Source organism: Natrix helvetica (genome assembly GCF_964273705.1).
Source record: "Natrix helvetica genome assembly, chromosome: 2".
Taxonomy (NCBI): Eukaryota; Metazoa; Chordata; class Lepidosauria; order Squamata; family Natricidae; genus Natrix; species Natrix helvetica.
This window is the reverse complement of record NC_138552.1, coordinates 149,754,592-149,782,516: the sequence shown is the minus strand read 5'-3', so window position 1 is coordinate 149,782,516 and position 27,925 is coordinate 149,754,592. Positions and strand designations below refer to the sequence as shown.

Genomic DNA, 27,925 nt, shown 5'->3' with positions numbered 1-27,925 from the left:
TTTGTATCCCACCTATAAATATTTAAATATATGGTTAATTTTAAAACAACCAGATTAACAGATAAAAGACACTCTTGCCAACAACTGGTGTTGTCACTGTGCTTTACTGTTAGAAGTAGAATTGAAAATAACATCACTTCTCATTCTGCAATCCTATTAATGTTTCCAGATGAGGAATTGTATAATTGCCCTGTCTGTTTCATCAAATTTCCAAATAATTCTGTTTTTCCATTGGTAATTTTCCAGTGTTTATTCAGCACTTTTTAAAAACCATCTTTCTTTCCAGAAAAAATAGAGAAGGCTTTGTCTTGAAGCAAAAAGAGGTCACTGGTAAATTCTATTTTGGAAGAACAGATCAAGTTAATTCTTTTATTATTGGTATGTGCATACTTCTAGTTATACTTCTGCTCTTTTGCTGAGTAGCTTGTGGGATTTGTTTTTGCTGGTGCCAAAATATATCAGACAGTTTGAAGAGGAAAATACGGAGATAAAATCTCATGGAGCATAACGCCTTTTGGTTTCTAGCCTTATTATTCATCACAACAGCACAAATAACTCCATTTTTTGGGGGAAAATTCTAAATAGATCTCTATTTGGACAATTGGTATATAAGGTTCACAAAGTGAAGGATGAGCTTATGACATATACAGAATCCATAAAACAGTGGCAAAGAAGAAAAAAGAAACAGGAAAAATGTTAACACAATATTCTGTGGCTTGTTTCCCCTCAAGATAGTATCTTGCAGACAAATCAATTAGGCTGAACTTTACTATGTGTGAAGGAGTTCATGTTACACAGAAGCAAGAACAGAAAAGCAAATAAAGGATTTTTTTCCAGGGAGGAATAAACAGAGAGAGGGAAAGGGCAATAGATAGCGAAAGGATATAGGCACCTAAATTGCTTTCAGGATAATTTCTTCTGATACGATTTAAAGAAAGACCTTAAACTGTACTAAGGAAAGTTGGAATACTGAATGGCTCAAAGTACTTTTGAGGGTTTTCTATTTTTGATCTTACTTTTTCTCTCCTTTTTTTGGCAGCCATCTCTCCAAATAGTTCTTAATTTTAAGAAATTTGTGACTGAATGCAGAACTTTTTGCAAATTACATTAAAGACTTGCAACAATTCATTTAGTGATAGTTCGAAGTTACAACAACACTGAAAAAAGTGACTTATGACAGTTTTTACACCTATGACCACTGCAGCATCTCCATGGTCATGTGATCAAAATTTGGATGCTTGGCAACCGACTCATATTTATGACAGTTGCAGTGGAATCCCTTTTTGCGACCTTCTGACAAACAAAGTCAATGGGAAAGCCAGATTTATTTAACACCATGTTGCTAACTTGACAACTGCAGTGACTCACTTAACAACTGTCACAAGAAAGGTGGTAAAATGGAGCAAAACCCACTTAATAAATGTCTCACTTAGCCATTGTGGTCATATGTCGTGGATTACCTGTATTTAGTGCTATTTTGGGGCAGCTTTTTCATTAACAAAAGCCATCTGGGTCTATCTCGAGATTAACTGTGGCACAATTTACACCTGGGGAGGAAAAAGAAGGTCAGATATCAGAAAAATCCTCTCAGTCTTAAAACCCTTGGATTTGAGGCAAGCACTGTGGAGTGTATTTCAGATCCGGAAGCAAAGGAAAAGAGGATTTGAGTAGAAAAAAGCAGAAGGAATTGGCTTTGCTAGCTAGAAATTACTGATGTCCAACAATTTGGTGAGCACCAACTTAGTCTTATTCCTACATGTGACATTAGACTTTCACATTAGTGTCTTCACTTTGGTATAAAACACTGCTCAGTTTAAAAGTGAGCATCTTTTTTTTTTCCAAATAATTGGTTCTGAAATGAATGTCAGTGTGGATGGAGAGAACAAGTCCCATTTCTGTTCTTGGCCTCCATTTTCTCACCAGACTTTCCAAACTAGACATCTAATAGTGATGGTGTGAACACCCAACTTTATCAAGGGTCAGAAGTTAAGCATGGCTGGCTAGTCATACATGGAAGGGAGACCACCAGGGAACTCTAAGGTTGGAAGCTAAAAGGGAAAATTGGGGAAATCATTCTGGAAGAAGGTTACAGCAAACCACTTTCACATTGTTGCCAAGCCTGGGTGGGTCCCTTTAATCACCAGAAGTTTGAATTTAATCCAGGCCTTGGCCTTGACCTGATGCATGCAATATGTTTTCTCTTGCTCTGTTTTCCTGACTAAGGCCCAATTCATTTGTTAAATAACCTGCCTAATTAATATTGCATGCTATTGGAAAAGAGAGAGCTTGCTTAAGTATGATTCATCCTGATCAGCTACCACAATTGCAATGTTTTCGTGTTCCTCGGTCGAAGTGACCTTGTATATATACGTTTTTAAAATTAGTACTCAAATGTTCTGCTGAGAGTTTGAATAATGGATTTAACAAACAAACAATACTTATTTTGTATGCCATAGCCTACATTATTGTCTTCCAGGTGTCTTTCCCCATGATTTTGCAGTTGCAACAAGGGCCAAGCATTTCTATAGTAAGCTTTAATAGATACTTTAAGTTACCTTAACTTACTCTACAATGTGATCTTAACTGAAATGGAGTGGTTGGTTGGCAGAGGGCTATAGCAGTGGTGGGATTCAAAGAAAAATTTCTACCAGTTCTGTGGGCATGTCTTGGTGGGCGTGGCTTGGTGGGCATGGCAGGGGAAGGATGCTGTAAAATCTCCATTTCCTCCCCACTCCAGGGGAAGTTACTGCAAAATCCCCATTACCTCCCGATTAGCTGGGACTCGGGAGACAGAGAATAGATGGAGGTGTGGCCAGTCAGAGGTGGCATTTACCGGTTCTCTGACTACTCAAAATTTCTGCTACCGGTTCTCCAGAACTGGTCAGAACCTGCTGACTACCACCTCTGGGCTATAGGCAAGTAGTGGAACTTCTGTTTCACTCAATGTCCCATGAGGTTAGACTAGACAGGATTGGTGATATATGTTTCCATGCTTATAATTCCCACTTGCTCTTCGTGATAATACAAACCACAGAGCATGGATGAATCTGGAAAGGAAAGAGGATCGAACTTGACAATCTGGGCTGACTGGCCTTGTTTTTCTACCAAGCAGAATTCCAGAAAAGTACTCCTCAATTTACAGCTGTAATTGAGTCTGGAATTACAATTGTTATGCTGATTGTTGAGGGAGTCATCATGCAACTGACTAGCTTTTATAATTTCTTTTTTGTGACAGACATTAAGCAAACATGGTGGTAATGAAACAAACCCATTGTTCATAATGGGCTTTTTTTTTTTTTGCTGAAAGCCAGAAGTAAACACCAGTTTTCAGCAAAAAAAATCAAATCACAAAAATGTGACTGAGGGATGCTACAAGCAGCCATAAATACAAGCCGATTACTGAGTAACCAAAATGTGGTCATATGATCACAGAGGAGGAGGATGTTGGAACTCTAAATCCATGTTCATCATAACTTCGAATTGGTCATTAAGCGAGGACTACCTGTATGGCATAATCTGTTCGGGTAGCCTTTTAATTTGCTATAGAGGACCTTAAATCCTTCAATTAAATATTGGCCAATAGTTTTTCTACATCTGAATTATAACCATATATAGTTACAAGATATAATTAGTCTAAATTATAACTGCACTTTTTCCCTTTCTTCCTTTGGTGGCCTATTCACCACTAGGGAAGCTCATCTTTATAGCTAGTCTGTCTCTTCCTGCAGAGGCTCTGCATCAGAGGTGGACAACTTTGAGAAAATGCCATCTTTAATTTTGGAAGACCATTTGTTTGGTTTTTGTTTGTAATAATTTTTGTAGGGATTTCTGTTCAGGTTCATGCATTTCTAAGTCAAATCGGGAGGAAAACAAAACAGTTCTGCACATTTTCAGCAGTCAAAGATAGAAAGGCTCTAGTCTAATCTGCTTGCTTTTCTTTTGACTTCCAAGTATTGTTACGATTGGGAAAAGATTGAAAATGAAATAGTATTAATACTGTAATTGCTGTGACATTAAAGCGAGGGTGAAAGTGAGAATTCAAAAGATGAGATTTAATATACTGATTAAGAAAAATAAAAAAGAAGGAAAAGAGATGTAAGAAAAAGCTTTCAAGCAACCCCTTTGTTGATTTTTCTTAATCCTCTTCCTACCCCCATCCACTAATTGCTACCTCAGTATTTTTATACAGTAGTACTGTATGCTTCAAATTTCTAAATCTTACAATGGATGCATTTCAAGACTTCTTCAGCCCCAAAATCTCAACTTAAATTGTACAGGGATGGATGGGAATTCTCTGAAGTCAGTCTTTGCATGGAGCAGCCAGAGCTCCCCAAAATCTCTGCTGCTTTACAATTTTTCATGAGAGATAAAACAAATATATAGGAACATCACAGGCGTAAAATCCAGCAGTTTCTGACAGGTTCTGGAGAACCGGTAGCAGAAATTTTGAGTAGTTCAGAGAACCAGCAAATATCACCTCTGGCTGGCCCCAGAGCGGGGTGGGAATGGAGATTTTGCAGCATCCTTCCCCTGCCACACCCACCAAGCCACGCCCACAGAACTGGTAGTAAAAAAAATTGAATTTCACCACTGATGGAACATCACCCAAAGGACGTGGTGAGGTCATTTTATGTGGAGGGGATGATGAATTTTCTCTTCTCAGGGAAGTCTTTACGTGGATTCCTGTGCTAAACAGGAAATTGACTTCAAAGGCATAAGGGCCTCCTTCCAATTCTATGATAATTTTAAATTAATTAATATAATTAATTTTTTTGGTGGGCTCACTTTTTTGTGGGTAGCCCCAAACATGCCATTCAAGGACCAAATAGCAGGCTCTTCCACTTTGTTCCATTCTGTTTGGTTTGCCTCCCCTGTATCCTTCTGTGTCATCAAAGAGAGTTGTTTAAAACAGGCATACTTCCAGCTAAGGGAGAGCTTTAGCAAAATCCATTAGGTTGCAAAGCATAGCCTTCTTCCATGCTGTAGGGAGCTGGGAGTGGTTGATATTAACTGTGGTTTAGACTGGATGTCTGGTAAGTACCCGGCTAGGAACAAGATGACCCAGTGCAACACTTCAGTGTTAATAAGAATTAAGCTGAAGTAAGGAAGTGTGGGGGTTTTTTTTTTGGGGGGGGGCAACATTGCTGTTTATTATCCAGCCCATCTTGCGCCAAAATTATTTGAGACCAAATTACTGAGTTGTGGCGCAGGCCTTGTTTTGTTTCCGTTGCAAACAGAGATAACTGAATCCTTCCTCTGTTGTGCTGTCACAGAGGAATGTTTGTGTCAGGGTGACCTGACCAACACTTGCTGTTTCCAGAGGCTTACTCAGTCAGGCTGACAGCCTCCTCTGCTCTGAATCAAAGAAAGACAAACTCAGCGAAGTAATCCTGGCACAGAGAGCAGCGGCAGCAGCTGGGATTAGCCACCTTTGCAAAAAGCTAACTGGCAAGGCTTTGCTTGCTTGTGATGACACAAGCACAGGACAGACTTGCAAGGGATAAATCGGAAGCTTCGCCTCTATAAGGTATAGTAGATACTTGCTCTGTGCAAGACAAACTCGTTAATGGTTCTTCAGGTGTCACTAGAATTTTCAGATCCAGCAAAGAACAAAGTTATGAGGCCTAGAAGTAGACTAAATTATCATCACTATTAATCTTCACTAGACTGCCTGCAGGGCCAATTTTATTTTATTTTTTGGGCTGTGCTTGTTCATTACTATGTAGCGATGTTATTATTTAGAGGTCTTAAGCATGCTCTCTCAGTTTGAGAATGTAAATATTTGGAAGTCTATTAAGCCCATTGTACTTTGTAAGACATTCAGGTATATAGGAAGTGTACTGGAAATTTTCTAGTGATCTACAAATGGATCGGGATCTACTTTCCCCAACCTTGACTTTAATAGGACTACAATAGTTAAAAATGCACAGGCATTGTTATGCTGGCACAAGAAGCAGCATATTATTTGATTTGCCAACAATTTTATTTCAAAGATCTGTTATTAACAGTATTCATTTCACAATTACTCACAGAAACTATAGTGTCTTTCTTGGCTATATATAGTAGGAAAAAACCCACAATATTTTAAGTCACAGGCCAGTCCATTGTACTCAAAAAGGAATGTTTTGATTAAAAAAAAACCTCGACTTTTCTTTCAGCCTGTGATTTTTGTGGTTTAGATCCATTTAAAAACAGATGAAATATAATTAAGGAAGATTTTTTTTCTGAGCCTCCCCCCCACCCTTTTTGTCTTCACATGGTTTTATCTGCAGGTTGTCTGTATTAAATAATATTGAATTTGTGTGCAGACATAGTTTTTTTCCACATTTAAAACTCTACTTTCAGGAGAAATTTGCATAGTTTATACCTCTGTGGTCCTGATCATTTATTTTTTTCAGTTGATAATTTGTCTTTTTGCTTACAGGGCACAGCAGCATTTAATAATATGACTCCCTTACAGAATTAAATTTACTTTTCCTAGCCCTTCACATATATCCTTCCTCAAAATTGAAGCCCCTTGGGTCTTTGGAACTACAGAATTACAATTCCTATGTAAAATGTGTGTTCATGGGAAATTGTGATAGGTAATTTCAAACTGATATTTTTATATTTTCCACGGGCTCTTTGAGTATATGTGTGAAAAATTCAACAGACAAGCTAATGCACCTAGGTCAAATTCATTTTATGTAGAAGACTTTGTGCCAGTTGGATCTTCAGCACACTTGTTTTTGCTAATAATATAAGTAATAAAGACAGTACGAGTACAAATTAAGTTAATATCAGCATGTTTCTCATTTTGAATTATTTTTTGTCTGTATGAAAGATTAGTTAAATATAAGGAGAAAAAGACCAAAAAGCACCCAAAAGTGAGAAAGTCTGTGATATACCAAATGAAGCATCTTATGAATGTTACATTTTATTTATAGCAGAATAATATTTTAATAATGTTTATTAGATCAGGGGTTTTTTATTCAAACAATTCTGTTTGCTGCAACTGCATTTAAGCTTTGCTCCCCAAAAGTGCATTATGGTTCTAATCTAAATATTAGCAGATTAATAATTGTAAGTCAGTTTCATTTGCCTCAAGAATTTAGAAATTCAACAAGATAATTAAAAATGCCCACATTTGAAATTTCAGTATTTAAAACAATGTCATAGCTTGTTGTAATTGTATGTATTAATAAATTATACTTTATGAATGTGGCTGGCTAGCTTGTATTGATAATTTTCTTTTGGAGTCATATTTTTCTAGTCAGTGTAATACGTTAGGCTATAACATGGTTTATGTGGTCTATTACTTTGCATTTTATGTTAACCCACCTAATTGTGGCTTTATTTAAAAAACCATACAGTAAACCATCACACCACATAGTGTGATACATAAAATTTGTTTATTTATAATGTCTCTTACTTGATTTTAGCTGGTTTGAGTTAAACAAAACTTACTCATGGATAAATAAATGTAAGATTGTAGTCTCACCCCCATTCGCACCCTGTTTAAACCTTGTTTATAAATTGAAGACAATTCTGATGGGGAACATTCTAAAATGGTTTGCACAATTATAATTACTATAGTGTTTTCCTGGGTATAAAGTATATTCTTGTAATATCCCGGTAAGGCAGATCATTGGGATTCCCCCGCTATTTTTATAAAAGTCAGTTTAAGAGATTCATTTTGAGAGGGACCTAAAAAACCCCACTAGGGTTTGCATGGACTGTGGGAAAGCAATATTTGAAGGCATGTTGAAATCTGCATAAACAAACCTGATAGCTCAGAGTTAAAATCACTGTACCATTGTATCTTTTAGTGCAAAAAAGCACCGGCATACAGGAGAAAGGAATTGGAAATGCTGCGTGAGAGGTCACCAAACCTTATTTGTGTGATATTGATTGCTTTTTGTCATATAGGGCTAGAAAAATACCAGGATTTTCTGTTGGAGAATGGTTCAAAAGTTCTGCCCAGAAGACTTGTATTTAAACTTAAATCCAAATTGCTATCTGTTAAAGCTAAGTGCACTTAGGTTGCATTAGATTCTACGGACAAACTTTGAACGTGACACACTTTAAATTGCCCTGTTTGTTTCTCCAAAAACAGGCTGGACACTTTTCAAAGTGATAGTAAATCTTGTCAGAATAGAAGAGGCAGTGATGTAAATGCCAAGGACAGAGTTAAGACCACCTCTCCTCCCATGTATACAAATATATATTTTATAACTTCCTTAAGCACTTTCTTTCCAGATGTTTCTCTGCCTTGATTTTAGATAGCAGTGCTCTTTTAGGGCTGATGGGAATTGTCCTCCGATACATCTGGAAAGGCACCAGTTTAGAAAGACTACTGATTAATATAGAGATGGATTTATCTTTTATTTGCAATGAAGGGGAAAAAAAGAAGCTTAAGAAGATCTCCTTATGAAAACAATGTAGGGTTTAAATTCGGATGGAATGCAGTCCTTTGGTTAGTACACAGTGGATATGTCTGAGGGAGCCAAAGCATTTTTCATTTTCTAAAATGGATTTAAAGTTTATGACTTCAGATGTTTCCTCTTTGCCTTTATTGGCTGTCGTTTTCTACCCTGCTTAGGATTTCCATAACTACTTCATAGTCTGTAAAGTGCACCAAAATATAGTTTGAGGATAAATTTATTTAAATCAGAAGTCGTTAATCTAATAAAAACCCCACAGGGAGATGGACAAGGTCAAAATAACATCCAGGATAGAAAATCCAGTTTCTGAATCTGAATTCAGTGGATGCTGTTGACTTATGAACAGCAAACCATAGTAATTGAAGTTACACCTGCAGCTTTTATGAGATCCTCTAAGAAAAACCTATAAATCTGCATTGAAATACATTGTTTCCTGTAGGTGTAGAAAAACAAGGCCTTCACAGGATGTAATTCTTCTGTCTAATGTATTTATTGCCACATCGTATATTACACTGTGGGCCACAGTGATGTTTCACTACTTAATGGCCAATTGATTTGAAAATTGTTCTCCAGGGCTGAAGGGATAAAATAAAGAACAAAGGCTAATGTTAGAATGTCAGTGCTCATTTCTCAACAAAATTAATGGCTCAGCCTAGTTCAGCAATGCTTCTTACTGAAAATGTAATGCTAGAATGGGATGCTCTGTTGGAAAAAATGTTTCTGGACTGTTTTTTTTTCCCTTTCTGCAAGGGAAAGCAAATAGGAATTTTCTCCTACTGAAGCTTCCCAGCAGCCTAAGACATACATTTTCTTTTGAAAATCAACGTTTGGTGACATTTCATTGGTCAAAATGAGGCATGAAATCCTCTTACCTTCGCTACTGGTTCGGAACTGGGAGCGTGCATGCACAGAGCATCCGTGATGACGTCTGGGTGGGTGGGCGGAGCCTCCCACCATTGCCGCTACTGGTTTGCCTGAACCGGGGCAAACTGGCAGAATACCATCTCTGGTCAAAATGTTGTTTAATCTGCAAGTGTCTTCTGTATAGTAGCTCTAAGCATCGTAAAGTTCAAATTTGGAGTGTCTTTAATTTCTAGATTGTTTAATGGAGACTGAATTTTCATTGTTAACAGTGTAGTAGACTATTGTCATCATTTTGTATTTTGTTTCTCTCTGCTAGCCCAGTTGATGTTTACTGATTCATATAGAGCAGAAAACTGAGCTATGGAGTGCTATATGATTTACTGATCTCTCCCACAATCATTGAGAGGTATCCTAATGCCTAATAAATTTATTCCTGCCTCCTGCTTCAATTGCACATAATTAACTTAAAACACATTTCACAATTGAACAATTTTTGTCTAAGCATGTTTGCCATGATGAGAATGGTAGTGAACTGGGGTGCCAGTTTCTTTGATTTAGATCACCATGTAAAGCACAATTGACAAGTTAAGCGCAAAAGACATGCCTTGCAAACATAATATTCTAGCTCCAAAGTGAATAAATAATACTATGGATTAGCACAATGAGTGAATGTAGCCACAGAATATAAATTAGAAAGTTCCTGACAGAAATTAGCCACGGACTTGTTAAGTGTTCATTGGCAAGCAGCCTTCAGCCTTAATTTTTATAAACCACATTTGCAACATGGGAGAATTAGTGCTCATCTATAGTACAATAAAGATTTTATTGATACTATGAAGCATTTTGAGTACTTACCTATGCACAGTGTAGAAGGTGTTCATTATGTAGTGCAGGGATGTCAAACTCAATTTCATAGAGGGCCACATCACGGCTGTGGTTGACCTGGGAGGGGGGGCAGGCATGGCCAACTGGGTGGGTGTGACCAACTGGGTGGGCCTGGCCATCTTGAGGCAACTCACTAGGCGTGGCTGACTGGGTGGGCATGGCTGACTAGGTGGACATGCCACCTTGACGCCACTCCCCAAACTGCTGACATGTTTCCTCTTTGCATTGGGTAGACCAGGCTGAAGCCACGCTGCCCCGATGTTTCCTGTTCGCATTGAGTAGACTGGGTTGAAGCCATGTGGGCCTACCCCTTACATATTCCAGGATGGCCCATGGGCCGGATCCAACCACATCACAGGCCAGATCTGGCCTGCGGGCGTTGTGAAGTGGCATTGAATATTCTGTTGTAACATCTTAATGACAAATGTCTGCAAATGTATAAAAGATAAGCAATAATGAACCAATATAGATGATCCCTTAGTTTTATTTATGGTGAAAGTAAGCATTTGAAATTGAAGATTCTTAAATATAGAGGCTGTTTCATATAATAGTAATTATGTTTTATATATTAAAGTGATTAATGTGAATATTATTCTGGAATGTAAGACTATTAGAAGTTTGATTCCTATTATTAAAGGGCTGTTTTATCTGGTTCAAATATTATCCATGTTTTTCAGTAGTATCATATACCTGTCTGCACCCAGACCAGAATGTCCAAGATGTCAATCTTAAAAGAGTTATACAGATTCTATTGTTTTTTGCATAGGATTATAAGAATGTCTCTAATACTTAACATTATATGCATGAAATAAGCAAAGGTGCCCCTTGCTTTGCTTATTTTATGCATACTATATTTCACATGGCAAATCCTTTCTGAAATATGAACAGATTAAAACTCATCTAATACTTTCAGCATTTTGTACAATTGTATCTATAAGAAAGTTACAAATACACAATTTATGTTATTGCAGATGTACACTTTATTCCCTTTATAGTAGTTGATCCTAATCATCTAAAGCTTCTTTTAAAAAAGAAATCTCAATTCTCAATATTGTAGATGTTTGCACAGTTGGAAGTCATCCTGGTGTGCATATTAAAGCAATATTGTGTTGCACGGCTCAGTTAGATGTCAGTACCTAGCCAATCTTGGCTGATCTCAAAAAGCTAAGCAGAAATGGACTTGGTTAATATAGCAGATCTTCTGGAATAGGAAATATTGCATCTTTCTTGGCAGATCTCAGGAAATGCCATCCCTTTAAGTTAGATACGGAAGTTGAGAAAAATATTTGTAGAAGAACGCAGTGTCAAACCATTTCTGTATTGATGCAAAAGTAATAATATGGACATGTACAGAAGTCAAGTTCAACTAAAAGAAAATTCTCTATCTCTTTGAAAGCCAGTGTGCTGCAGGGATTTGGGTGCTGAGACTAGGAGCAGGGAAAGCTAGGTGTTAGTCAATCTTTCAGGATAGAAGCCAGTGGGGTGAGTTGGCCCTGTAACTCTCTCAATACTAAATTTTTAAAAAATCTGTTTGCTACACACACACACACACACACAAACATTTTGACCAGCATAGTCAGTTTTCAGTCCATTACTGAAGTTTTACACAGAGCTGTCATCATTCCATAGCTGCATGCACATTGAGGTGTTTTGAGGTTTTCCTTTTGGCAATATTCCCAAAACAATAGGTATTTTTTCCGGTTTTGGGATTTGCTCCCAAGCCTCCCAATGTTTCCCTCTTATCAACTAGTGGTGCTGGTTGTTTGGGCTGCATAAGGAACAGTATATTTAGCTTAAACATTTGAAAGAAAAGGAATGGATTTACTTACAGCATTTTTCATAGTGGCTTCCTCATCCATTCAGGAAGAATAGGATCAGGTCTACCAGCCATGCCACTGGCATTCATAGGTCCACTGGCCTCATTCTGTTTAGAAATGTGAAATGGGCATGTATATTTTGGGGTTTTTCAATCCATCAGGAAATAAAACCTTCCAGTCAGATACAGATAACTTTTACATCCTTGTAGTGACCTTTCTTGTCCACGTATGTGAAGATGCTAGATCCCTGCCATCTGATATTAACATGTACTTTGGGTGTTTTTATATTGAATAGGGATGGAACTGCTGTTTTCTTAATACACGTTTTTAATCACATGAAGATTTTAGCCCACTTATCTTAGAGGAATTGAAAAGGGCAAGCTTGTTTTTTCACTCCCAGTTTAGTTCAGAGAAGCCATTACATTTTTAACTGCAGGGAATTAAGCAACGAGAAATAAATTGCTCACCCTCACATGAGATGTTTCCTTTTCTATCTTGAATTTTAAAAAATGAGCAGTGTGCTGTATTTTTTTAAAAAAAATCTAGATTTCTTTCTCACTGGCTACGACAGTTTTATGAGGCTGTTCAAAGCTGGGATCCACGTAGTTTCCCTTCAAAAACCAAATTGGGTTGGCTAAGAGTTGTGGTGACTGAACTTGAATTTGACTTCCATGCCTCAGTAGAAGCACCACCACCACCGCCACCACGGTGACTGACTTCTCTTTATCATCTGTTTCTTCACTTTGCAGACCATAAACATGGGACCACAATAAACTAAATTTGCTGGAGTCTGCTTCTCTCTACCTCACAACATTCTAATTTGGGCATGAAAGAAAAAGAAAGGACAGCAGTTGGTGTTTTCCCAATATGATAGACTAATAGCTTGCTAATTTCCTGTGAATGGGTTGTAGCCAAAATCATCTGAAAAAAATCATCACAGTTGGGAAAAGCTGATCACCATTTTTGTAAATTCCCACCCTGTAATCCTGGTATATTCTTGAACACTGCATCGCCCCCACCTTCAGCAGGGATTAACGCTAGTGTGCCTTTCTTCCGTCTATCTTTTTATGATCGTGAAGTATTAGAAATATACTTAGTGTTCTCCTTAGCTGAAGTTTATAGAATTCCTCCATGTTTGTTCTGCAGCAAATTGTAAAGTGCTGGGATTCCTTTCATCCGTGGCTATGGGAAGATCAGCCTTTCTCTTGTCCCCACTTCCGGCTGGCTGGAGTTTTTTGAATAGAGATAGTCGGTTCTGATCATTGTTTGGAATTTCACAGACATTTGAAACAGCCTCCCCCACCTCCACTTGTGTCTGAGTGCTCCTAAAAGACATAAATCTGATACAGAGTTCAATAGCGCAAGAAAACGAAGCCCATCGGCCTGCCAAACTTCTGGGTGCCATTTTATGACCTAGCTGGCACATTCATGGCCACCAGCATATATCTTTCTGTCTCTTGGATTGTTAAACAAGAGCTGTCCCAAATTTTTATATTGTGGAAGTGCAGACAAGTGCTTTGATGTTGCCATTAACACGGTTTGTGCTCCAGCCGGCTGCTTCCTGGGTCCGAAGTAGATGCAGACGATGTTGGATAATTACCATGTCTGGAATTTATTTTTATTAGGCCTTCTCCAAGCTTGGAAATGGTAAAACGTGAAAGGAATCCAGTGAGCTCTTCATATTTAAGGGTTTTCCTGCACACATTGGTTGTCTGCTTGTCTTCCAGCATCTCATTTATAGATTATGAACTTGAATGTGAATGTGGTAAATGGGTTTCATTGGCAAACATGTTTGGGAAAAGGTTACCAAATGCCTTGAGGGAGGGTAGAGAGCAGTGATGGTATCCTCTTTTCTTCACTACCAGTTTGGTAGCGGGAGCGCATGCGCAGAAGGTTTTTGATGATGTCTGAGTGGGTGGGGGGAGCCTTGTGCGACGCCACTACTGATTTGCCCAAACCAGTGCGAATCAACATAATACCACCACTGGTAGAGAGAGATAAATTTCAGAAATACATTTGCTTGCTTACTTGGTGTTGGTGCGATGATGAAGTACAAGGCTAGAAACTCATGATTCTAGATCCATGAGTTCTAATCCTCTCTTAAAAGCTGGGAGGTGAGTCCTACCCACCTCATCCGGTGATTGCTGTGGAAAAATGTAAGGAGGAAATAGTACTATCCATGCTGCCTTGGGTTTTACTTTTAAGGATGAGATATAAGTCTAATAAATAAGTTTGCTTTTCCTCTAGGATACAGAGTGGGATGCCAATCCTTCCTTGCCATAACAACAGTCTTGTCAGATAGGTTAGGATGAAAGTGACTGATGTGAGGTGAACCTCCAAGGTTGTGGCTGGACTTGAACCTGTGTCTGCTTAGTTCTAGTCTAGCATCTTAACCACCCTGGCTCAGTATTTAAAAGAAATGATACCCTGTGCACTTGAGACCACATGAACAACACCTTTGTGTTAAGCAGATTGCCTCGAAAGTCTTTCCAGAGACTCCTTACACTTGAATACACCTTTGACCCCTCAAAAGGAAACAGTGCTGCTGTATTGCTGTGAGGAATTTGGCAAGTGCCTCACCTTTACATGCAGAAGGTGGCCAGGACTCATCCAACTGGCTAAAGAATGAGCTAGCTGTGGCCATGCCCTTTCTTTATTCTCTAATTGTGCTTATTGGTCACTGCAAGAAAAGAAAAAAAGTAAGCCACAAACAGGCTGTCCATTCACAGCTTGGCAAAGATGCCTTTCACAGCACCTGGGAAATAAATGGGGGGGGATGGTGGCCAAGTACCACAATGCCTTTACTTCAGGAGGGAAGGGCAACCCTCCGAAGGGGAAGAGAACGGTGATGCTGTGGAAACTGACTTTGTAGTGGATTCCCCAAGCCAGTGTTGGGCTCAGTGTGTCGAAAATTCGAAGAATGCCTAAGTTGACTCTGCTGGGATATCCCTCCTTCCGGTGGTAGGATCCAAAAAGTTTTACTACCGGTTCTGTGGGCGTGGCTTGGTGGGCATGGCTTGGCTTGGTGGGTGTGGCAGGGGAAGGATACTGTAAAATCCACATTTCCTCCTAATCAGCTGGGACTTGGGAGGCAGAGAATAGATGGGGGCGGGGCCAGGCAGAGGTAGTATTTACTGGTTCTCTGAACTACTCAAAATTTCCTCTACTGGTTCTTCAGAACTGGTCAGAACCAGCTGAATACCACCTCTGGCTCCTTCCCTCCCTCCCTCCCATCCTTCCTTCTTTCCATGCCATTGTCAAGAAACTCTTATATGTTCATTTATTTTTAAAAAAATACAGTCCAAAACATGTATGGTGCTATATATTATATAAAGAAATGTTAAATAATTATAAAAAATAAAATGTGAGTAAAACAAACTCATTTTCAGAGGCCATTCAAGAGCAGACTTCATTCTTACTTGGCTTCTGCAGCCTCCGAAAATCACCTCAGAACAGGGTGTGCTTTTGAGAATGTTGGTGAATGCTAGCGTGTCACTCAAAACATCAGCGTCATGGGTTTGCCATCAGTGCTCTAAGCTGATGATTTTCTGAAGATCAGTGGCAAAGGGTGTGAAGTGTGTTGAAAATCTGACTGTGTTGCGCAGATGGGCAAGGATGATTCTGATCCTCAGCATGGAAGATATATTGTCTTTAAACAGAAGATGTAAGGTGATATTTTAAAAGTATCAGTCTCATATCCCCATCAGCTAAGGCTAGGCAGGTGATAACCAGGGAGGGAGCCCTCTTCATTCTTCATGGCACTAGCTGTAGAAATTGTCCCTCATAGAAATCTGTCTCATATTGATAGAGTTATCTTTCTGATGCCAAGGAAGAATTTATTGTAAACAAAACTTTCCAAAGTTACCTGTTTGCTTTCTGTTAACCTTAAGATGTATACTCTTGTTTATTTCATATTTTAATATATTGCCTTGTTTTTACTGTTGCTTTATGTGAATTATCCTAGAAATATGTTTGGAGGGCAGTATTTAAAATTAGATGTATATTACCGAGATACAGGAGATAATGGACATAGCCATTCAATTCGATAGATAGCAAGCAACCTAATTATATAATGCTTTAAAAAAACTGCTTTAAGAAGTGATTTCCCCAATGCCTAAAAGTAAATCAACAGTTTGTTTTTGTCAATATTAAGAATGCCTTTCTGATGAGTTACAGAAACCTAACATGTACTGAGGAACTATATAATTTATGCTGCCAGCTTTGCATCATTTTTACTGAGTCAATTCACTGTTCTCTTAGAAGAAACAGTTCCTTTGAAATCTCTCATGGTTCCGAATTTTATTAAAGCAAATGTTGATCTAATCTCCTCTTATCTTTTCCTGTTTAGGTGGAATAATTATAACCCACCCCTGAAGAATTCTGATTCATTCTTCAAGAAGATGGGAAATTCTTATGCGGGACAACTTAACTCAACACGTTTTGAAGAGGTGTTGCATAATTCTATTGAAGCTTCCCTCCGATCCAGTAATTTAGTCCCAAGGCCGATTTTTTCACAGCTATATTTAGAAGCCGAGCGGCAACTTTCGTCTCTAGAAGGTAAGAAGTGCTCTTTTAGAAATATTTGTAGATTGGGGTTGGGTCTTTGGTGTGCTCTGAAATGTCTTTTCTTGCAGACATTTCATTACTCAACTAGGATTGATGATGTTACCTAGTTGGGTAATGAAATGTCTGCAAGAAACCAAGCTCAGAGAGCACCAAGCACCTCAAAGCTCCTTTGCTATGGCTACTTTAAAAAACCACACCAGTTCTCAAAGTGATGGGCATCATCCATCAGTATGTCAGTTGACTTTCACCCACAGCATGGAATGTTCCCTCGCTCTGTTCATCCTTCCACTTGTATGGAATGTGTCCAGGGGTGGGTTCCGGCAGTCACTACTTCCGGTTCGCTCGTGGGCGCGCCGTACACACATAGAACAATAAAATATGTTCTGCCCAAGCGCAGAAGCAAAAAACAAGATGGTGCCGCCCATGGTGTCGCACGGAGAACCAGTTCAGGGGCGTGGCAGGCCTGGGTCACTGCTGGTTCCAGCAACCCAGGCCACCAAACCACTACCGGTTTGGCCAAAGCAGTCTGAACCGGTAGGAACCCATCACTGAATGTGACCCAATCATCCAAAATAGATTTAGGTATGTATAAAGGTGCAAAATATATTCATAAAATATCACTTTTGCTTGTACACAGATTAGTATACAGAGATAAAAGCATATCAAGAACCATTCCTCCAGAAATAATAAGTGTGCTTTTACTTCTCTGATTCTTTTGCTGATCCGGGATTAGAATATTGTAAGGTCCTTCCTATGCTGATGCATAGGCAAAAAATCCTTATTGAGTTTTGCTCTTAACTAGTGAGATCCAGAAAAAAAATGTAATAAAGAAAAGAGGGGAAAGTTTACATGATCCATCAATAAGATATAAGCAAAGCCTCACCTCTATTTCCAAAGGTTCTTGTTTTTCTGATTACTGTACAAATGGGAGCCTAGCCAATTTCAATTGGTCTCATTCAATTGGTACTGTTCATTAATTCATTATATAGAAAGGGCTTCTGATACAGTATTAGATTTAAACTCCACATTTGTATGAAGCCTGCAAATGTTATTGTTCAAAGTCTTTGAAATATATCCAGGAGAAAGGATTCTAATTCTATATCTTGACCTTTCCAACCACCACTTTAAAAAAAATGCCCACAAATTTAACTGAGGCATGCTGTATTGAATGTATATCAGCTCAAAACTTTTTTGAAATTCGTAAATTTGATTTAATGTAGTGAACTGGAAAGAAATATAGCATTTGTGACTGAGATCCCAGCTGTGCAATGGCAAAACTGAGCATAACTGGAAGAAACAGGATTTAATACAATGAAATAAATTGCAAATTGCAAATTCACCGATCAGTATTTCAAGCAACAATTATTTTGGTGATGAATAATATTGATTAAAAGCTGACAGTATTCTTACATTTAAACAGCATTTTTATACTTCCTCACTTTGAACAAGAATATTGGGTTCTGCTTTAAATTCAACTTGTGAACTTCAAAAACATTACAATAGCTTAAAGCAGTGATGGCTAACCTTTTTGTTGTTGCATGCCGAAAGCGTGTGCATGTGTGCACATGTGCCCACACCCATAATGAATGCGCATGCGACACCCCCTTCGCCCCTCACCATTGTGCATGCATGCATGACCCTGCTCCCTTCCCCCAGCGCATGGGACTTCTCCCGTGCCCCATTTTGTGCCTAGCAGTCCTCCCTGAAGCCTCCTGGGACTAAATACAAGGTGCAGCTATCAGAGTTTGGAAGTTATCCCAAGTTATCCCAAGGGTCTATACAGCTATGGAGGTTCTGTGGTGTTTTGAGTGATATATGAATCAGGTGATATGATTGCTGCACATTGATCCTGTCTATAAACTTGTACAAACTGCCCCTCCTCGCATGCGCACACAACACCCCATACATGCGCATGTGTCTCCTGCATGCGCCCCCCCTGTGCATGCACAGCAGAGACTCAAAAATCAGCTGGCCAGTGGGAGGTACATGCGCAGGCGTGGTGGAGCTGAGCTGGGGTGAGAGCTCGTGTGCTCGCAGAGAGGGCTCTGTGTGCCACCTGTGGCAGGCGTGCCATAAGTTTGCCATCATGGGCTTAAAGTATCAGAAAATATGCTATTTTATTTTATCTTAATAGACAGGATTTTTGTACAATATTTTGGGCCTTGTTATTTTCTTGTATTTTTTCCTGGGAGATGAAAATCTTAAGGTACAATGTTCCCTTACCCAAGCAAATTCACTGATTTTTTTTCTCTCAGAACACACCCATTTCTTAATAAACATTAGAATCTCCTACAGTTCTGATCATCACCATGGAAAAGGGTATTGGTACTTACCTGATACACCTCTTCTCATAGTGGGGGAGGAGTATCCAGGATGGGTTGACCTTGTCCTCTCATTGATTGGGCTAAGTCAGGTAAGCTCTTTGGGCCACACTCTGGTCACCAGGTACCACCCAGTTATCGGCGAAGAACCTTATCCGACTCGCTGTGCCATCCACTCCAGACTTTACCTTAGTTTAAACCTTTATTTATTTCTTTAACAGAACAGCTCAACCATCAACCATAACGCTCATGTTATAATAACCCTATCAGGGAGGGGCTGGATACTCCTCCCCCACTACGAGAAGAGGCGTATCAGGTAAGTACCAACGCCTTTTCTCCATAGTGAGGGGAGGAGTATCCAGGATGGGACGTACCAAAGCTTACACATCCCTAGGGAGGGTTACCCATGTTAAGAGTTCACACAACCTTATGCCTGGTGAGGTGTCACCTCCACCCTGTGCACAGCCTGCAACACCCTACGCCCGAATGAAGCCTCTGCAGAGACAAAGGAGTCCAGTTTGTAGTGCCACACGAATGGTGAGGGGGAAGACCATGTAGCTGACCTACAGATCTCAGTCAATGAAACCTGGGTGGCCCAGGCCGTTGAGATGGCCACGCTTCATGTGGAATGCTTTGTAATAGAGCTCGGTGTTTGCAGACCCCGTGCTTGGTAGGCGGTAACAATACAGGTTTGTAGCCACCTGCCTATGGTGGTGGATGTCACCTTGTTCCCCAGGGATCCCGGCTGGAAAGAGACAAACAGGGCTTCAGACTTCCTGTTCGGCTGGTTCTTCTGAGGTAAATCCTCAGAGCCCTCCTTGTGTCTAGGGTGTGCCACTTCCTCTCTAACGGGTGAGAGAGGTCTGGGCAGAAATTGGGCAATATCAATTCCTGCGAGTGATGGAAGCAGGAGCACACCTTAGGGATGAAGGAGGGGTCCAACCTTAGTACCACCCTGTCCTGGTGGAATATGCAGAGATCCTCCCTGGTTGACAGAGCTTGTAGTTCGGATATCCACCTGGCTGAGGTGATGGCCACCAGAAAGGCCACTTTAAGAGTCAAAAACTTAAGAGACACAGTTCGCAAGGGTTCGAAAGGAGGGCCTGTTAGAGCGTCCAACACCTTATGCATGTCCCAGGAGGGGTAGCTATGTACCGTAGGTGGCTTAAGATTGGATGCCCCTTTGAGGAATCGCCTGACCATGGGGTGGTGAGTCAAGGTCTGAGACCTACCGCACAGAAGTACCAATGAGATGGCCGAGATCTGTCTCCTAACCGTGTTGGGAGCTAACCCTCTGTCCAGGCCCACCTGAAGGAAGAAGCTGCCAGATCATGGCTCGAACCGGATTGTGGCCCCTGGAGCTGCACCATGTTGAAAAGGCATGCCATGTAGCACCGTAAATGTGCTCCGTGGAAGGTCTGCGAGCCGCCTGAATAGTCTCTATCACCCTGGGGGAGAAGTGGCCTTTCCTTAGGATGCTCCGCTCAAGCACCAAGCGGTCAACTGAAGCCACTGAAGGTCCGGGTACTCCAGCGATCCCTGGCTGAGGGAGATCCTCTCCTGGGGGATCCTCCAGGGCCTGTCCACCGAGAGAGATTGGAGATCGGCAAACCAAGGCCTCTGGGGCCAGTGTGGGGCAATCACCACCACTTCTGCCCCCTCCCACAGGATTTTCTGTGTGACCTTGGGAATCAGGGATAATGGTGGATAGGCATAGAGGAGCCCCCGGGGCCATGGGCATTGGAGAGTGTCCATCCCCTCCGCTCCCCCATGTCTAATACCTGGAATAAAACCTCGGGAGCTGGGCGTTGAGAGGGGTGGCAAATAGGTTGACCTCCGGGCATCTGAAGTGCCTTGCCACTTCCTTGAATATCGCTGGCTGCAGCCTCCACTCTGAATTGTCCACCTTGGTCCGGCTGAGCCAGTCGGCTCTGATGTTGTCCACCCCTGCTATATGTTCCGCAGTCAATGACAGAAGGTTCCTTTCGGCCCACTGCCCTAGTCATTTGGCCTCCTTCATAAGGGCCTTCAATCTGGTCCCCCCTTTCTGTTTATATGAGCCTTGGTGGCGATGTTGTCTGTGAGGACTAAGATGTGGCTGCCCCCTCAAGGTGACGAAATTGAAGGAGCCCCCCGCGGACCGCCCTGAGCTCCAACCAGTTTATGTCGTGAGTCAGTTCTGCCTGGTTCAATTGTCCTTGTGCCATCTGAGCCCGCAGATGGGCGCCCCATCCGAACAGGCTTGCGTCCGTTGTTACTGTCACTCTACCTGGCGTTCTGAAGATCTCGCCCTTGGAGATTGCCGGGGACATCCACCAAGTCAGTGAGTGGGATACTTCTGTGGGCAGAAGAACCTTGGTCTGGGAGCAGCTCATGCGCCTTCGCTGGAAAAGCAAAAGGAACCATTGGAGGTCTCTGGTGTGGAACCGAGGCCAAGGGACAATGCCAATGGCAGATACCTTGGTGCCAAGCAGCTTGGACAGTGTGGCTAAGGATACCCTATGCCCCCTGGCTACCTGAGCGGCTAGCTGCCTAAGAGAGAGCTGCCTTTCTGATGACAGAAAAACTGTGCCTGCCTCTGTATCTATCAGGGCTCCTAGATGGACCAGACTAGTGGAGGGGTGAAGGTGGCTTTTAGCCAGGTTTACCGAAAACCCATGGTCTCTCAGGACTGCCATAGTAGTGTCTAGATCTCTTAGTGCACCCTTGAAGGAGGGCGACTGCAACAGCAGGTCCTCTAAATAACATTGAATTTGAACAGGAACCTGCCTCAGGTGAGTCGCCAATGCCGCCATTACCTTCGTGAAAACTCGAGGGGCGGCCGACAACCCGAAAGGCAGGGCTCGATACTGGAAGTGGTGCCCTAGGTAGCAGAACCTGAGATGTTTACGATGTTCTGGGGCTATGGGTATATGCAGGTAGGCCTCTATGAGGTCTATGGAGGTGAGAAAATCTCCCTGCCTAATCCCTTCCAGGATGGAATGCAGTGAATGCATCTTAAACCTTCATAGCGAATGAAACGGTTGAGGCGTTTCAAGTCAAGAATTGCTCTCCAGCCGCCCAAGGCCTTAGGAATTACAAAGAGAATAGAGTAATACCCCTGACCTTGCTGCTCTAGAGGCACTGGCTTGATGGCCCTGATGTCCAACAGGTGTTGGATGGCCTCCTGCATCAGCAACCTCCGGGTCGGGTTGCTTGATACAGGGCAGCTCCAAAAGGAACTAGGGGGGCTGGAGAGGAACTCAAGTGAGAGAACATACCGAATGGTATTCTGGATCCACTTGTTGGAGGAGGTTAAGTCCCAGCGGTCGGCGAAGTATGCCAAGCGCCCCCCAATGGGAGGTGAGCTAGGTCTAGGTCTAGTTCTTGTGGAAGGAGCTACTGCGGGCTGCTATCTCTCTCCGGCACTCGCAGGCAGGTGCGGGCGCTCCACTGCATTTAAAAATGCCACGGTTCGCTGTTCGACCCCAGGGGGGGAGCGGAGGAGCGCTCTGGCGCCAGCTAAGCCTCTCCAACGTGACTGCCTTCCTGGGGCTTCCAGGGGAGCGTCCCCTCACCCACAGTCTCGATTAGTGCCCTAGGTCTCTCTTTATGACCTGGGCTGCACGTTGCCCTGAAGGGCTTGCTGCACGCGCTCTCTCTCTCTCTTCCTGGCCAGGGAATCAGCCAAGAGCCAGTTCCTCACTCAGGCAGGGAGGCAGCGAATACAATCCAGTTAACAATGAGTTCAATCCTTTTTTAAAAAAATTCCAGGAGCTTGGAATGATCACAGCCGCCCGTTGAGGGGCTGAGTGGATAACTGGGAGGTACCTGGTGACCAGGGCGTGGCCCAAAGAGCTTATCTGACTCAGCCCAATCAATGAGAGGACAAGGTCAACCCATCCTAGATACTCCCCCCCTCACTATGGAGAATATTTCCTTCAATTCATTTCTCTTTTCCTTTACCAGTATAGGGAATATTTCCTTATGTCCATTTGGCATGTGCCTGTGATCTTCCAAATTATTGAAAGAATAAGTAGTACCCTTGTTTTGGCCTCCACTTATTTGTTTTGTATTCTCAGTGTAGAATACCTGTGATCTTGGAATTTTGCCCCAACAATAAATCAAAGCAATTGTGATGTCAAGTGAGAAATGGCTATTTCTGCAATTGTTCCAAGATAATGGGGTTGTCTCCTTTCATAAATATGTGATATTCATTAATTCATTTTATTCGTTCAGTTTTCTTATCATTGAATCAAAACAGATTCAGAGCAGTTTACACAATAGTCAACACTAAAAAAACCATAAAAATACCCATGGTACATATAACAAAAATTAAAATTATATAAAATATACATGGAGTCACAAATCTGCTCCAGTCAAAACTTTTAAAAATCTACAGAAAAAAAAAAAAATCTTGGCAGCAGTATGAAAGTGGTTTGTCACTGCATTCGTCTGGATGTTGTTTAGGTAGCCCAACCTAACCTCTGTCCCAGGAATTAAACCAACCAACAAATAAATGTCCTTGAAGGTGTTCCATCCAAGTACTTACTAAGCCTAACCCCACTTAGCTTGCAAGCTCAGACAAGCAAATGAGACGTCAAGTTCTTCTTGGATAAATCAAACGTCTGGAAAAAGTCCAAACAATTAAATCATTAGGGAACATTATTTTCTTTCATAGTCTGTAGGGTAAATGAAATTCTTTGTCTATTGATTCAAATATGATTTTTCTTAGGTGCCTAATTCTGGCTTAGCATGCTAAATATGCAATAGAAGAAATACTAAATAATATCTGGGATTTTACCATTTGATCATTTTATAACTGACTTCCAGTTTATTTATATGCCCAATTCAAAGTGCTGGCTTTGATAGTGAAAGCTCTTAGTGTTTGAGACTATGAGTTGAAATGATGTTTTTCTCTATAAATACCCATATGGACCTTGAGATTATTCCCAGAAGCCCTTATTCATATGCCTACATAAATGCCAGTAAGATTACTAGGAAAAGGATCTTGACATTTCAGTTGCGCAACCTTTATCTACCGGTAGTATAAAAATACATTTGTTTCAATGTCTTCCCTTGCTAGCCTGAGGGCTGACTACTATATATTGATTTTATTTTCTACTGCTCAAGTATCCATACAATTTTTATTCTTTGGATCAGTGGCTTACCCATATTTAGAGTAAAGAACATTTCATACAATTATTAGAAAACCTATTTGATTTATAATGATTGATATTTATTTTCTGGGTTCTGCCTGGAGAGAGTTCACTCATGAATGTTTGTTACTCAGTCACTGAAGCTTTCTTCCATGTATGAAGCAGCTGACAGGGTTTGGAAGTTGTCCTAGGAGTCTATATAGCTATGGAGGTTCTGTGGTGTTTTGAGTGATGTACGAATCAGGTGTTATGATTGCTGCACATTGATCCTGTCTATAAATTTGTACAGATTGCTCTCAAAATGTACATCCCATATATGCATGTTGTGCATTTTATTAATGTTCCCACTGTGCCATAACATCTGAAATTCCTATTTAGTTTGATCTTCCATAATCAAAATATATAGATCTGCAGTTTTTATTGATTACAGCAGCCGGTGTGTGTGTATGTATGTATGTATATATATTTCTGCATGTTTGGAAGGCATCAGATTAGAAAATAGCAATAGCACTTAGACTTATGCAGTATACCGCTTCACAGTGCTTTACAGCCCTTACTAAGCAATTTACAGCGTTAGCACATTGCCCCCAACAATCTGGGTCCTCATTTTCCCAACATCGGAATGTTGAGTTTGCTCATGAAATGAATAGAAATGCATATCTCTATCGCTACCTAGCTCTATTATCTCTATCTCTATCTAATCTATATCTCTATAGCTGTTTTATCTTGTCCTGTCTGTCCATCCATCCATCCATTCCCCCCCCCCCGCCCCTCAAATAAACAACGGCAGTAAATATGGAACAGCTATTACTAATAAAGTTATCTTGCTTGCTGAGCCTAAAGTGCAATTTATCTGAGTTCTAGTGATAGTGCTTGTGATCTCTTTAGCAGGCAATAGGGTAGATAATGAGGAAGAGGAGGAGGAGGAAGATGATGATGGTGATGAAGGTTCAGAAACAAGTAGCCCTCCTGTTACTTATCAGATGAAACCACCACCTGAAGGTTGTTGCACTACCGATGGTAAGACATTAATGTTGTTTAGATGGTTAATTTATAGGCATGCAATAGACCAGCATTCCTCAAACTTTCTGGCTCAGTGGACTGGCAGCAGGCTGCAGACCGAGGCTTGGGGATTCCTGTTATAGACTGTTAAGATATATTTTTTTATATCAGCAACATGGACTTATTTCTTTAGCATAAAATAGAACCAAATTGTAAAATACAGCCAGAGTTTTATTTTACATGTAGAAATACGTAATACTGATAAGGAAGAAGTCCCTTTCACTTTTCCCTAAAATTTAAGACCTGGTTCTAAGTTATATTATGCTACTGGTAAAATTGTATACTGCAGCATCCTAAGTGGCTAATATGCTTTCTGTACACCAATTACCATGTTATTTTAAAATATATATAGCAAAATAGATACTGGAGACTGATTATAAAGTGATCTTTTTCCTACATTCCATTTTTTCCATTGTGAGGGAGTACAATATATTTTCATTACTATCTTAGTTTTCACATGATACATTTTAAATGGCGGACCAGTCATTAAGTAGCTCAGATTGAAATTTACCACTTCAATAAAACATATCCTTAATCAAAACGTTTTATATATTATGTCCACATATTTTACATCTTTTATTTATACACAATATGTGAAAATGTCTGTATATATAAAAAAATCATGGGATTTGAAAAATAGAATTTAGATCAAGTTTAATTTATAATCCATCTCCTCCCACATATTTGTCATGCCAGTTATAAAAATGTTTTGTTAAATTATTGATTACAATCAAAATTCTTTTATTTTGTAAATTAATAATATCACGGCATAACTATAAGGAAAGAAGAATGTATATTGGCAGAATATATTCATCTGTAAATGGTATCATTCATAGAAAGCATACATCCAAGATTAAAAATTGAGCCAGTTCCCATTATAGATTTTAAGATCAAGTTTAGTGAATGACTGTGTGCTAATATTGTTTGATATGAAATTCTTTATATTGATCAACTACGTTATTTTTTTTTTACTTGGAAATTATTTGGAAATAGGTAATTCTTGAGATTTATATATGCTGCATACACTGCATTTTTCATGTAAAGCTTTGTTTTCCATTTGACATGTTGGCTCTTCTGGTGCCAGCATTAGCTTTAGGCATTAAGAATAATCTTATTTGTCACATTCTGTCACAGTCTATTGTATGGTACAGCTTCTAACAAGCCCGGCTGTCCAGGACACTAGGAGACAGTAATATATAGCTCTATACTAAGAAAGTTGGCAAGGCACCAGAGTCTGAATGTGGTATATGACTTAGCCTTCCATCCTTTTGAAGTTGGTAAAATGAGGATCCAGAATATTATTGGGGGCAACATACTAACTCTGTAAAGTGGTTAGAAAGGACTGTAAAGCACTGTGAAGCGGTATATAAGTCTAAGTGCTATTGCTATATACTGAGGAAGACTTAATGGTGTTCATGCTATTTGTCCTAAATCTATATAAATAAAAGCCAAGTACCACTCACTCATCACGAAGTTTCCAAAACTGTAAAGCCTACAAACTTGAAATTTGGCACATATGTTCCTCTTGGCTTCTAGGTGCTCACTAAGAAAGGATTTTTCGAAATGACTATCAGATCATTAGTATTTCTTATACAGTAATTAACACACTCTGATACTAAGGAGTTCTACTCCCCCTCCCCACCTGAAAAGAACTCTGTTCCAACTGCCAGTTGCCTCACATTCCATTACCTCAGTTCAAGCTGGCAGACATTCCACTCCTTCACTCAGGAGCGGTCTGGGGCTCCTTACAGTACTAAACCTTGGTACCTCACCAAAATGTCTACGCCTTCCACTTATGGAACTGCTTCTGGACTCAAGGTGGCGGGAGCAATATTCCCGTTATGTGTTCCAATCACCGACCACCACTAAGCCAACGGATTGTGAACCGAATTTCTCCTGCATAGCCCGATCACAAAGTTTCGTCACGAAGCACAGGTATCCAGCTAGTTTCATATGAGACTATACAAAACAAAGAGCCTTTGAAAGTTTATATGTATGCTAAATGTAACCATGACAAAATCGAGCAATCATTCCTTACAGAGGAACAGAAATTTCTTGTCAAATTTGTATCGTCTGCCCAATAAATGAAAAAGTTGTTTCAAAAAAGGAAATACCATGCTTATGTGTTTCAAATAATAGATAAGTACTTGATTTACACGTTCATTTAATGACCATTTAAAGTTACAGCAGCACTGAAAAAAGTGACTTATGACCATTTTTCACACTTACGACCATTGCAGCATCCCTGTAGTCACGTGATCAGATTTCGGACACTTGGCAACTGGTTCATATTTATGCTGGTTGCTGTGTCTCACCGATCAGCTTTTGTAACCTTCTGACAAGCAAAGTCAATGGGGAAGCCAGATTTGTTCAACAACCTTTTTACTAACTGAACAACTGCAGTGATTCACTTAACAATGATGACAAGAAAGGTCGTAAAATAGGACCAAACTCATTTAACAACTGCCTCGATTATTAACATAAATTTTGGGTTCAATTGTGGTCGTAAGCCAAGGACCCAAATTCTGTGAATTAGAGCCTATTTGTTACACTTTTTGCTGCTGTTGCCAGTTGCTGGAAAGAATATATAAAGCATGTAGGGGACAATTTTCTCAGAAAATTGCACATTGCACTCTTTGCACGTGGGATGTAATAAAACAATGATTATGCAATATTTGAAGGGCAAATCTACACTCTCATGAACATATGGACACAAATACCCTCTTATCCACTAAGAATGTTTTGACTCCAATCCAAGGTTAAAATGATAGCTAGGTCATTTTGGCTTACCGGTGCCTGAACGACACCTTGAATTACTGGGTTATTTTTGAACATTTCCACTGCCGTGT

General features: G+C 40.4%; 1 protein-coding gene across 1 annotated transcript in view; it reads left to right on the top strand.

The window, feature by feature from the left end:
• GREB1 (growth regulating estrogen receptor binding 1) overlaps positions 1-27,925 on the top strand; it is a 128,871-nt gene that overhangs the window by 19,025 nt on the left and 81,921 nt on the right. The window contains exons 2-3 of the mRNA XM_081940111.1: positions 16,338-16,546; positions 24,903-25,034. Coding sequence (XP_081796237.1) covers positions 16,390-16,546; positions 24,903-25,034 — 289 coding nt within the window. The 5' untranslated portion in view covers positions 16,338-16,389. The remainder of the gene's footprint in view (positions 1-16,337; positions 16,547-24,902; positions 25,035-27,925) is intronic.